This window comes from Panthera tigris, chromosome B4 (genome assembly GCF_018350195.1).
Source record: "Panthera tigris isolate Pti1 chromosome B4, P.tigris_Pti1_mat1.1, whole genome shotgun sequence".
In the NCBI taxonomy this organism is placed as follows: Eukaryota; Metazoa; Chordata; class Mammalia; order Carnivora; family Felidae; genus Panthera; species Panthera tigris.
This window is the reverse complement of record NC_056666.1, coordinates 83,284,292-83,296,837: the sequence shown is the minus strand read 5'-3', so window position 1 is coordinate 83,296,837 and position 12,546 is coordinate 83,284,292. Positions and strand designations below refer to the sequence as shown.

Below are 12,546 nucleotides of genomic sequence, written 5' to 3'. Positions count from 1 at the left end.
CCAGCCCAGCATGTATACCACTGCAGACAGCCTTCAAAGCACACTACAGACATCAACAAAATGAACCACATTTTCCAGACAACTACAAGTTTGAGTCAACAATTCCCCAGGAATCCATGTGGCAGAAGTAATGTAACTGGGGAAGTTCCAGGATAGAAGCACAGTCTAAAGCAGAACAAGAGTCCCAGGTCACAGAAGCAGTAAGATAAACTGAGTCAGACATTTTAGGGATAACGCTGGGGGGAGCAGCAGCATGACTACACCTGCCTGTCCCCGCAGACACTGTCGGTCACCTCAATAAAGCCCACCTGTTGTTTTCTACAACTTCCCACAAGTAAGGACAGAAAAGCTAAAGTCAGCATTATGCAAACAAGGAAAAGATTCTACTCTCATTATTATATAATTTTATTTAATAACTTTACCCTTTGAGTTTATCGCTTCATTATAAATGCAAATGAAAAACAAATTCTGGGTTTGAAGACGCTCAGGAAATAACTTCTCTTCATAACGATGTCCGGAGCTAAGAATAAGCATTTCCTCCCGGGCCAAGTCTCTGGAACCTATTCAGCTTCTGCTGCCTCTTCACCTTCTCCACATTCAAACCGCACAAAGTCTACTACAGACACCCCTTGAGGCTGCACGTACTGTCCCAATGTGATGGAGGGATCCAGCAAGTATGGCTGAGACAACATCTTGGTTTCCGCCTCTCCCCCAGGCTCATCATCCAAAGAACCGACAGAGAGAGGGGCCATGCCCACCACATGCTGCCCGAGGCGGCGGCCAAGGTCTTCGAGGTTTGCTCTCTGCTCAGATGTCTCGCAGATGACCAGGGCCCCGTACTTCCCCAGCACCAGGTTGTGGGGCGAGGGGCTGTGCATTGCTCCGTGGACATAAGAGCCAACATAGAACCCAGCTGGCACCTTCACCCATGCAGCTCGTTTAAGGGTCATGTTTTCTCCCAGTTTCCCTATAAGAAAGCAAAAGCAGATAACACACTTCCAGGAGATAATGACTGCGGTAGTACCAAAATATGGATAGAGATGGTCAAGTCTGGAAGACAGTCCTCTGCACGCATACTGTGGAAATGCTTTAAGATGGAAAGATACCATCTGCAGGTGAAAGAGGAAAAGGTGTGTAGGCGGGTGGGGGTGGGAGAAATAGAGAACACCTTTATGGAGCACCAACTATGTGCCACCCTGGGATTTAAAAACACAGGCTAGGGTGTCACACAGTTCTGCCTCTTACCGGCTATATGACCTTAGGCAACCCACTTAAGGACATAACCCCATTTACTAATTTATCAAGCCTTGGTTTCCTCCTCTGTAAGATGGAGAGGACACTGCTTAAGATAACCGGAAAGGAAGGTTCTTAGGAGAAATACACAAAGAAACACATGTAAAAGCACATAACTACAGTATCTAGCACGCAGTGACACTCAAATGCGGGCTATTGTTACTACCTTAAACTTAGGCTTAGAGACCTCAAGCTACCCGCCCAAGGTCACACAGCAGAGCTGGAAGTAAAACCCACATCTCAGTCCAAAGCAAGTAAGAGTTTTCTTCCTCCCCAAGTTACCATCCCTTCCGAAAATCACCGTTAACTGACACAGACAACTCTTCATCATCGTCCACTGTATCAGGAAAAAGTCCACAACTCTAAAAGCCCCAGAAAATCCAAAACCCCAAGTCATCAGATAGTTTCAACTTCCTCCCATCAGAAACAAAAAGGCAACATTTTCAGAGTTGTTTTTAAGAACCAAAAATGGGGCATCCAGATTGTTCAGTTGGTTAAGGATCCAACTCCTGGTTTCAGCTCAGGTCATGGTTTCACAGTTCGTGAGTTTGAGCCCCACGTCAGGCTCTGCGCTGGCAGCATGGAGCCTGCTTGGGATTCTCTTTCTCCCTCTCTCTCTCTCTCTCTCTTTCTGCCCCTCCCCCACCCGTCTCTCTCAAAATAAAAAAAAAAACTTTTAAAAAACTTATTAACAAACAAAAAAAAAACAAATAAACATGATTCCAGTTTTCCCTGTCTCTAACAGAAATTCAAATAAGCTAAAAGGCAGGAAGGAGCAGAAGACCCCAAAAGGGATCTGGGTATATATCCCTGCATTAGCCATAGTTCTATCTAAGAGTCTTCAACGGGGGAGTATCCAGAAATCAAAATAAATCTTAAAACTACTCAAAGCATCTCAGAGCGCCTGGGTGGCTCGGTTGGTTAAGTGTCCAACTTCAGCTCAGGTCATGATCTCATGGTTGTGAGTTCGAGCCCCACATCTGTGCTGACAGCTCAGAGCCTGGAGCCTGCTTCAGATTCTGTGTCTCCCTCTCTCTCTGTCCCAGCCCTGCTCATGCTCTCTCTCAAAAATAAACATTAAAAAAAAAAAAAAAAAAAAACAAAAAAAACTACTCAAAGCATCCAAACCATAGTTAATTCTCAGAAATTGACATGGCTAAAACACCCAGTTCTTCCAGAATTTCTTAATAAGTCTCATTCACAGCTGTCTGCCTGGTTTCTCATCTATGACTCACTGAATTATACATACTTCAAGATAACCTGATAAAAAGAATTGATGTCTTGACTGGAAACGTCGGATGAGTAGTAAATTCCCAGCAAGCTCAACCCCATCCCTACTTCCCTGCTTCCATCAAGGACATGTAGAAAGAAAGCAAAATCCCCACCCGTTCTGGCACAATGACCCAGATGTGGTTCCTGCAGCCAGTGGGTTCTGAGAGAACGTACCTTCACAAATTCAGGATCAGATTGTTCTAAAAAAGAGATGAAATTCCTACACACGACACCCCAAAATATTCCTGGATCCCTCCATAAAGAAGGTGAGATGACTTCTGATGTACTGTTTCTCCCACAGTGTAGAGAGAGAAGTAGTCAACTGGAAGGTGCCAAAGGCCATCCCTGCCTGAAGACATGCTTATTAGTTTGGTCAGTAAAGTGAGGCCTGCAGTGCCGAAAATGATTGTGATTAGCAGCAAATAGCCAAAAAACTAAAATTTTTGCATACAAAGCTAAATTCTTTTAAAGGAATTTAAAAATTCTGACCACACTGGGACCCCGAGGTAACAAACGGCTGGGGCTTGGTAATGGTCTCGTTCGGCAGAGCGTGAGCTTTTCAAGGAGCCTACAGCTCACTAGTATCTAACACACAACACGACCCACTTCCCACATTCATAGCATCTGACCCATGTAGGCACATGAGTTTGTGATTCTTGATCTGGGTGTGGAGAATACCAAAGATACCATGAGATCCAGTTCTCAACTTCCAGCTCCCACAATGCTTACAAATACTTACCAATTGCTAAGGCTAGCTGATCCTTGAGAGAGCCTTCGGTCTCAGGCCCAGCGGGAAGTTCAGAGAGCTCGGAGGAATTCAAGAAGCCCTTAGCACATAAAGAAAATGAATGAATCAGTTCTGTCCTATTTAAATGGTCAAGAGTCTAGGCAAAAATAGCGTATTTCTCAAAAAATGATTTAAGACAACTACGTACAAATGAATGTTTTCAATAAGCCAAAGATGTAACAGTTTTATAAATATTTTATTCTATCACCACACCACCCCCAATTCCATCCCAATCCCATCCTCTGGCCTAACTTTTTAAATTGTAATTTCCTAGATACCAAGAACAGTATTTTCAAACAATCATAAAACATTAAAGCTCAAAGACTGGTTGAATAAACCACAGCACGGCCACATAGTGGAAAACCATGCTGCTGGGAGAAAGGAAAAAGGAAAGAAAGATCTGCAAAGGCTGCTATGGATTATTTCCAGGATACAGTATTAAGTGAAAAAAGCAATTTAAAAGAGCACATGTATAGTACACCACCATTTGTGTAAGAAAGTAGTATTTATAGAAATATGCTGAGTTTTGCAAAAAAAGGTAAAGGAAAACCAAAAACCGATGAAACTGGTTATCTACAGGAGTGGACAAGAATATGGTACAAAGGAGAGAAGTAGCGAGAGATCTGTGTGTGTGCATTACAGTTTTAACTTTCAGAATCTTGTGAATGTTTTACATATTTGCAAACAAAATTAGATTAAAGAGAATTCTTAGGTAAAACCGAAACTGACTAAACAGAAACATAAGACTAACTATATTTCAAACGAATAACGTAACTTCACAGAAAGGGGAATAAAAACTAATCCAAGTAACTTTCAGAATAGTCCTTTGACCACATAAGTGTAAAAACAAAAAAAAGAAGATCAAAGAAATCTTGAACTCCTTAATAGGTTTGTTATTTGCAGTGGTCAGGTATAGAAACTCTAAAGCAATTTAGTGTGTATTATACCAATGGGTAAACAAGTAAACATACTGAAGTTGCTAAGAGCCAAGTGTACTAACTGTGAGAGAAGAAAGATACAAATATAGAATGGGGGAAGGAAAGGAAGAACCCTGTGATGGAGGACTAGGATACACACGGACACACACAGACCCACAAATACTCTCTGTCTCTCTCTTCCTGGATCTGTCTGCTGAAAGAGCATAGCAGCAATGACATCTCAGTCGAAATAAGCATATGTAATGACCAGATCTTGGTTTCTAAAAACTATTCCCCCATTAAAAAGGATCAGGACTCCTTGGAGAAGTGGCCAATTCCACGGGTGGGGCAAGGAAAGTATGACATAGGCCCAAAGTATCTTGTTATGCCACAAAGTAAGGAAATATTCAGAAAATAATGAGCACATATTCAAACGGTCAGTACAGCCAGCTTGCACTGGACAAATCCAGGGATAATTTGAGCATCAAACTAAATAATGGATCATATAATGAATTATGACATATTGTATAAAATAATACATGCATTGATGCTAGTACTAAGTAAATCACTAAACATAGGGAGAAGTCTTTCTTACGGTAGAATGCCAACTGATAAAACTAATACATGTAAAAGAAGCTGTAAGAGTTAAAAATATAACCATTATGCAACTATCATAGTAATAAACGACCCTGACATGGGGCGCATGGGCGGCTCAGTCAGTTAAATGTCCGACTTCTGCTCAGGTCATGATCTCACGGTTCGTGGGTTTGAGCCCCACGTTGGGCTCTGTGCTGACAGCTTGGAGCCTGGAGCCTGCTTCAGATTCTGTGTCTCCCTCTCTCTCTGCCCCTCCCCCATTCACACTCTCTCTCAAAAAAAGATAAAATAAAAACATTAAAACCAATTTTTTTTAATAAATTAAATAACTGACCCTGACAAGAGTCAGTGGATGCTAATACTTTCAGGTAAGTTTTTTGGGGAACTGGACATTTACATAGTCTCAAAGAATCTCCCACACAGATTACTTGTTAATTACAAAGAGGAACAGAATAACTTTACACCCTAACCAAGAAGAGATCAAAATTAACATCAATAATGGGACCAACAGTCATTACATGCTTCCTGATATGATATTCTGAGAAAAATTCAGGATAACTTATTAAATATTCATGCCAAGGGGCACCTGGGTGGCTCAGTCAGTTAAGTGTCCGACTTGGGCTCAGTTTGTGATCTCAGAGTTTGTGAGTTCAAGCCCTGCATCGGGCTCTGTGCTGACAGCTCAGAGCCTGAAGCCTGCTTCGGATTCTATGTCTCTCTCTCTCTCTCTCTCTCTGCCCCTTTCCCACTCACGTTCTGTGTCTCTCTCTCTCTCAAAAATAAATAAGCATTTAATATTCATGCTAAAAATCTATACTCTATGAAGAAACATCAGACAAACCCAAACTGAAGATTATTCTGCAGTACTGTCCTAAACCCTTCAAAAATGTCAATGGGGGCACCTGGCTGGCTCAGTCAGAAGAGCATGTTAACTCTTGATCTTGGGGTTGTAAGTTCAAGACCCACCGTGGATGTGGAGATTATTTAAAAATTAAATCTTTTAAGAAAAAAAAGGTCAATGTAATGAAAGACAAAGAAAGGCTGAGGGAAAGAAAGGAGACTAAACAGACATACAAGTAATTGCAATACACTTAATTCCAACTGTACTGCACTGTCCTGGATCAGAAAAAAAATTGCTAGCTGGCAAAATATGAATGTTATCATATGTTATATAAATAAAAATATTGTATCAATGTTTCAATTCCTAAATGTGATTACTAAACTGTGGTTACATAGACGAATGTCATTTTCAGGAGACAATGTGTTCAAGGGGAAAAGGGTCTTGATGTCTGCAACATACTTGCAAAAAGTTTTGAAATATTGATGGGACTCCTGGCTGGCTCAGTCAGCTGAGCATACAACTCTTGATCTTGGGGTTGTGAGTTCGAGCCCCACATTTGCTGTAGAGATTATTTAAAAATAAAATCTTAAAAATAAAATCAAATAAAATAGTCATAATAATAATAAGATGTATATAAAGAGTAACAAAGCAGGGCGCCTGGGTGGCTCAGTTGGTTGAGTGTCTGACTCTTGATTTTGGCTCAGGTCATGATCTCATGATTTGTGATTCTGCTCTGACAGCGTGGAGCCTACTTGAGATTCTCTCTCTCCTCTCTCTCTGCTCCTCCCTTGTGCGTGCACTCTCTCTCACTCAAATAAATAAGCTTTAAAAAAAAAAAGTGATAAAGCAAATGAGTCAAAATGTTAATAAATGGTGAATCTACATAAAAATACAAGTAGCTTATTGTAAAACACTGGCAACTTTTCTGTAAGTCCGAATGTTTTTCAAAATTAAAGTTAAAAATGGGTTGTCTGGGTAGCTCAATCAGTTGAGCATCCCACTTTGGCTCTGGTCATGATCTCATGGTTCATGAGTTTGAGCCCTGCATCAGGTTCTCTGCTGTCAGCTCAGAGCCCACTTCAGATCCTCTGTTCCCCTCTCTCTCTGCACCTTCCCCTGTTCACGCTCTCACTCTCAAAAATAAACATTAAAAAGGGGGGCGGGCACCTGGGTTGCTCAGTCAGTTAAGCATCCAACTCTTGGTTTCGGCTCAGGTCATGATCTCATGGTTAGTGAGCTTCAGGTTCTCTCTGTCCCTCTCTCCCTGCCCCTTCCCTGTGCACACTCTCTCTTCCTCTCAAAAATAAATACACTTTAAAAAAAATTAGAACTTGTAGCTCAAGTGGCTCATCTACTCAATACTCAATAATCACCACATGGTTTTCCATATAATGACTATTTAATGCCAGTAACAATTAACAGTTACTATGAGCTCTCAAGAGAAGGATAGATAGGAGGAAAAAGGTGGTACTAAACATAAAAAAACTATTTTGAGTAGTTGGTTTGTTTTTGCCTTAATAGTAAGGATGAACCAAAGGTAGACTGATATAATTCCATCCTGATCCTCTTTGGACAAGAATATGCCTATTCTCCTAAATTGTGCCTCCTCCAATACCTGTATTTAGAAATCCTCTCTAGGCCATTCTAGATTTCAGAATACAAAGCTTCCCCTGACTTGACAGACTCTGCCCCACTGGCATTCATTCATTCAACACAGATTTAATGAGCCCGAACCAAATGCTGGGCCCACTCCTCTTTCACCAGACACACAGTAGTGAAAAGACAAGTTCTCACATTCTGTTGGGAAAGGCAATATATAAATAAATAAAAACATAATATGTAAGTATATAACAAAAAATCTCAAATGAAGCAAAATAAGGGAATAGAGCAACAGGAGGAACGATACTCCTCTCCAAAGATAGAACATTTAAGCAGGGACAGGAAGCAAGGAAGGGACCCATGAGAACGTCTGAAAAAAGAGAACAGCAAAGACCCGAAGAAAGGGGTGTGTGTGCAAACCCAGCATGTTGACAGTCCCCACAACTCACTTTACTGTATGTGGAGAGCTGATCCTTTAGGTTCTGACAATGCAACAGGGTGCCCAGGGCTACTTGCTGGACCAACTGCTGAAATTTTATATTTCTGGAAACAAAATCTGTCTCACAGTTTACCTGTGGGAACAAAGTTATATGGCTGTGTAAGCTGTTCACTGATGGTTTCCCAAAGTGCCTTAAGATTGCAGAGTAAACCAAGGTACTGTAGAACAAGCTGCAGGCTCAAGAAGACAGAAATAAATGACCCCAGAATTTAATTTTTTTTCTCTGACTTATTTCACCCAGCATAATACCCTCCAGTTCCATCCAGTTCCATTTGCATCTTGCAAATGGCAAGATTTCATTCTTTTTCATTGTCAAGTAATATTACATTGTGTGTATGTATGTACACACACACACACACACACACACACACACACACACACACACACACAATCTTCTTTATCCATTCATCAGTCGATGGACATTTAATGACCCCAGAATTTTAAAGCTGCAGTTCCTCTCCTAGCTTGAAGTCAGAAACTGAATGAAGCGGTTCCTGCTCTGCCAGTGAATTAGCAATGACCCACACATTCAAAAGATGGTTCCATGGTGTCCCCAAAGGATTCATTACGAGTTCACTACTTGCCTGTGGCTGTAGGCCTTCATCACCTCATTCTCCAGCCTCCTCCAACACCAAACCACTTTGGCTGTCAGCGTGCTTATCTCCTTTTCTCACTCTATACTAATCCCCATCTGATTCTTCGCCAATTAAGGCCCCTAAACCTCCTCTAAAACAGCTACTTGGGCCGCCTGGTTGGCTCAGTCAGTTAAGTGTCCAACTTTGGTTCAGGTCATGATCTCATAGCACGTGAGTATGAGCCCCACATCGGGCTTTCTGTTGTCAGTACAGAGCCTGCTTCTGATCCTCTGTCTCCCTCTCTCTCTTCCCCTCCTCCACATGCTCTCTCTCTCAAAAATAAATGAACATTAAAAACAAACAAACAAAAAAACCAGCTACTTGCTATCCATCAACTAATTAATATAAATTCCTGGCTTTAAAATCTGTTCCAGGAAACAATCCATGAAAAGGTGTAAGGCTACAGGAGACTCACATTCAGAAGCACAAGTTTGCCCCACTATCCAAAAGTAGTGTTCCTATAAAACCTTTCGTAAGCTAAAATGGCACAAAGCAGAAAAATCAATTACCATTCATTTATATGGAAATGGATGCACAAAATAAATGCACATAAAGCACAGATGCTCACAAAGATCAAAGCTGTGGTGGCTGGAAGCTGAGTATAGTTCATGGGGGAAGAAGTTTGGCGGGGCAACTCTCACTGCTACAGTATCCCCTGCCTCTTTAATGGCTCAGTGCAAATCCAACACTGAATGCTATTCTCACTTTTTGCCCTTTTTCATAAAAGTGAAAGTACTCTTTAGATTTTCTTTGGTTAACAAAAAACAAAAACAGGTACAAATATAAGTCTTTTGTAAAAGCAGGGTGTGTGACACAAGCTTTTGAAAACTGGGGGATATCTATAATATTCTTGACTGCTGGGCCTTTAATTGTCAACACACCTGTGCATTTCTACACTTATGTGAGTTCACAGTAACTGTGGTCTCACCAGTTTATTTTCCTTTTAAGGTTACTTATTTGAGAGAGAGAGAGCGAAAGACAGAGAGAGCACACACATGCATGTGGGGGAGGGGCAGTGAAAGAGGGAGAGAGAGAAAATCTCAAGCAGGCTCTGCTCCGTCAGTGTGGAGCCCGACTTGGGGCTCGAACCCACAAGATCATTGAGATCATGACCTGAGCTGAAATCGAGTCAGATGCTTAACTGACTAAGCCACCCAGGTGCCCCACAACAGTTTAATTCCAGCAACCTTTTAGATCTCTTCTTTAAGAATGCAAAGTATCTGGACTTCAAGCTGCATTACAAAGCTGTAATCATCAATACAGTATGGTACCGGCACAAAATCAGACACTCAGATCAATGGAACAGAATAGAGAACCCAGAAATGGACCCACAAACATATGGCAAGCTAATCTTTGACAAAGCAGGAAGGAATACCCAATGAAATAAAGAAAGTCTCTTCAGCAAATGGTGCTGGGAAAACTGGACAGCGACATGCAGAAAAATGAACCTAGACCACTTTCTTACACCATACACAAAAATAAACTCAAAATGGATGAAAGACCTAAATGTAAAACAGGAAGCCATCAAAATCCTCAAGGAGAAAGCAGGCAAAAATCTCTTTGATCTTGGCCGCAGCATCTTTTTACTCAACACATCTCCAGAGGCAAGGGAAACAAAAGCAAAAATGAACTTCTGGGACATTATCGAAATAAAAAGCTTCTGCACAGCAAAGGAAACAATCAGCAAAACTAAAAGGCAACCGACAGAATGGAAGAAGATATTTGCAAACAACATATCAGATAAAGGGTTAGTATCCAAAATCTATAAAGAACTTATCAAACTCAACACCTAAAAAACAAATAATCCAGTGAAGAAATGGGCAAAAGACATGAATAGGCACTTCTCCAAAGAAGACATCCAGATGGCCAACCGACACACGAAAAAATGCTCAACATCATCACTCATCATCAGGGAAATACAAATCAAAACCACACTGAGATACCATTTCACACCTGTCAGAATAGCTAACATTAAAAATTCAGGCAAAAACACATGTTGGTGAGGATGCGGAGAAAGAGGATCTCCTTTGCATTGCTGGTGGGAATGCAAGCTAGTGCAGCCACTCTGGAAAACAGCATGGAGGTTCCTCAAAAAACTAAAACTAGAACTACCCTACAACCCAGCAATTGCACTACTATTTATCCAAGGGATACAGGTATGCTGTTTCAAAGGGACACATGCACCCCCAAGTTTATAGCAGCACTATCGACAATAACCAAATTATGGAAAGAGCCCAAATGTCCATCGATGGATGAATGGATAAAGAAGATGTGGTGTATATATATACAAGGAAGTATTACTCGGCAATCAAAAAGAACAAAATCTTGCCATTTGCAACTACGTGGATGGAACTAGAGGGTATTATGCTAAGTGAAATTAGCCACTCAGAGGAAGACAAATATCATATGACTTCACTCATACGAGGCCTTTAAGACACAGAACAGATGAACACAAGGGAAGGGAAGCAAAAATAATATAAAAACAGGGAGGGGGACAAAACATAAGAGACTCTTAAATATGGAGAACAACAGAGGGTTACTAGAGGGGTCATGGGAGGGTGGATGGGCTATGTGGGCAAGGGGCATTAAGGAATCTACTCCTGAAATCACTGTTGCACTATATGCTAACTAACTTGGATGTAAATTAGAAAAACAAAACAAAATAAAATAATAAAAAAAGAATGCAAAGTATCTACCACAAAGCTTCACACCCAAGAGGTAAGTGCTCCTGGTCTCTGGAATTCGGACAACTCACCTCTACTAATACAGTTGTGTTTCCTTCCTGAAGTAGCCCAATCAGACCTTCTTTAGTTTTTCTGCCGTGGAGTTTGGCAGCTCTGCTCCAGCCTTCCTTCTGGGCCTGCTTGTGGAGCCAGCTCTCTGCCTATAAATTGAAAACAAGGCAGATGACGGAGTCACAGAATTTAGAACTGAAAGGGGCTCTACAGTATGTTCAGGTTCCCTGATTCTTTCTGCTTCTCTTTAATCCTATAACGGAAACTAAAGTAGTCTATCATTTACTGGCAGCCTACCGACTGCCAAATACCAGCACCAGCGCCTGGTGCTCTGGATAAATTTAATCTTCACAACCCTATGGAGCAGACAATAGCATTTTTATTATACAGACAAGAACAATGCAACTCTGAAAGACTAAGTAAGGTGTCCAAGATCACGGTTTAAGTCCTGGTGGGTCTGACTCCCAAAGCCCACACAAGCCCTGTCGGCTCCAAGCAGCAGGAAACAGCACAGCAGTCGTGCTTGGAATACGGTTTGTTAACCGTGGGATCCTGAGCTCATTGCTTCTAGGGCCAAAACACAGTAAAAGGGTGAGGTTGTCATTTTAAGCCAGAATCCTATTTAGAGCTGTGCCGTTACGGGCCACTGGGCAGCAGGTCTGATTTACTGCTCCCTGGCAGCACCTCTCTGAGACACTGAGGTCAGGCCCTACTACCCCGCCCCGCTCCCCTCGTCCCGCTCCCCTCGTCCCCCTCCCCCACACCTGTTTGAGATCCCCGCTACAAGCCTCCAGAGCTTTCTTGCAGTTCACAAAGGAGTAGCCTGTTTTTCGTCGCAGCTTCAGGAGAAGCTCCTTGCTGGAGGCCGAGGAAGCCAACCTGGGCCCAGTGTGAAATGTGTGCCTGGGCTGAGACGACTGAAGCTGAAGGGGCCCCGCCTGCAGGGGTGAGAAGAAAGGTATGAGAAGCAGGAAGCAGCCAGCAGCACCGGGAGGCCGAAAGCACGTCAGCAGGGACGCCACCTTAGGAGAGACTGGGGCTCCGGGGGGTGGGGAAAGGCAGCCAACCGGGGACTGGACCGCGAAGAAACACTGAGGTCGGAGGAAGGATGGGACGGAGTCGAACGGGGGGACAGAGGAAGGGAAGGGTGCGTTCCAAGCGCACGGGAGATGTGCAAGGAGAGCGGGACGGTGCCGAGGCCAAGACCCCTCACCGGGTAGGTCCCGGCCCGCGCGACCAGGCAGAGGCGCAACGACCGCAGCAGCGACATCTCTCTGGCCCCCGAACACACTTCCGGCGGCTGGCTCAGCAGTGAGGCCACAGGCCTACGGCGTGGCGGCGGGGCCAAACTTCTCCACTTCAACGCGACAA

At 42.7% G+C, this 12,546-nt stretch overlaps 1 protein-coding gene across 2 annotated transcripts; it reads right to left on the bottom strand.

Moving 5' to 3' along the window:
* Nucleotides 1–389: 389 nt before the first annotated feature.
* On the bottom strand, nt 390–12,483 carry TSFM (Ts translation elongation factor, mitochondrial). 2 transcript variants are annotated; one of them, XM_007074996.3, is made up of 6 exons: nt 12,389–12,483; nt 11,940–12,113; nt 11,196–11,324; nt 7,756–7,878; nt 3,305–3,392; nt 390–967 (listed from the first exon to the last, which is right to left on the bottom strand). In XM_007074996.3, the coding sequence occupies exons 1-6, from the start codon at nt 12,443–12,445 to the stop codon at nt 561–563; spliced, it is 978 nt and encodes a 325-aa protein (XP_007075058.2). In that variant the 5' UTR covers nt 12,446–12,483; the 3' UTR covers nt 390–560. The 2 variants fall into 2 exon arrangements, with proteins under 2 accessions (XP_007075058.2, XP_042848573.1); XM_042992639.1 differs by lacking the exon at nt 7,756–7,878.
* Between the last annotated feature and the right edge of the window lie 63 nt (nt 12,484–12,546).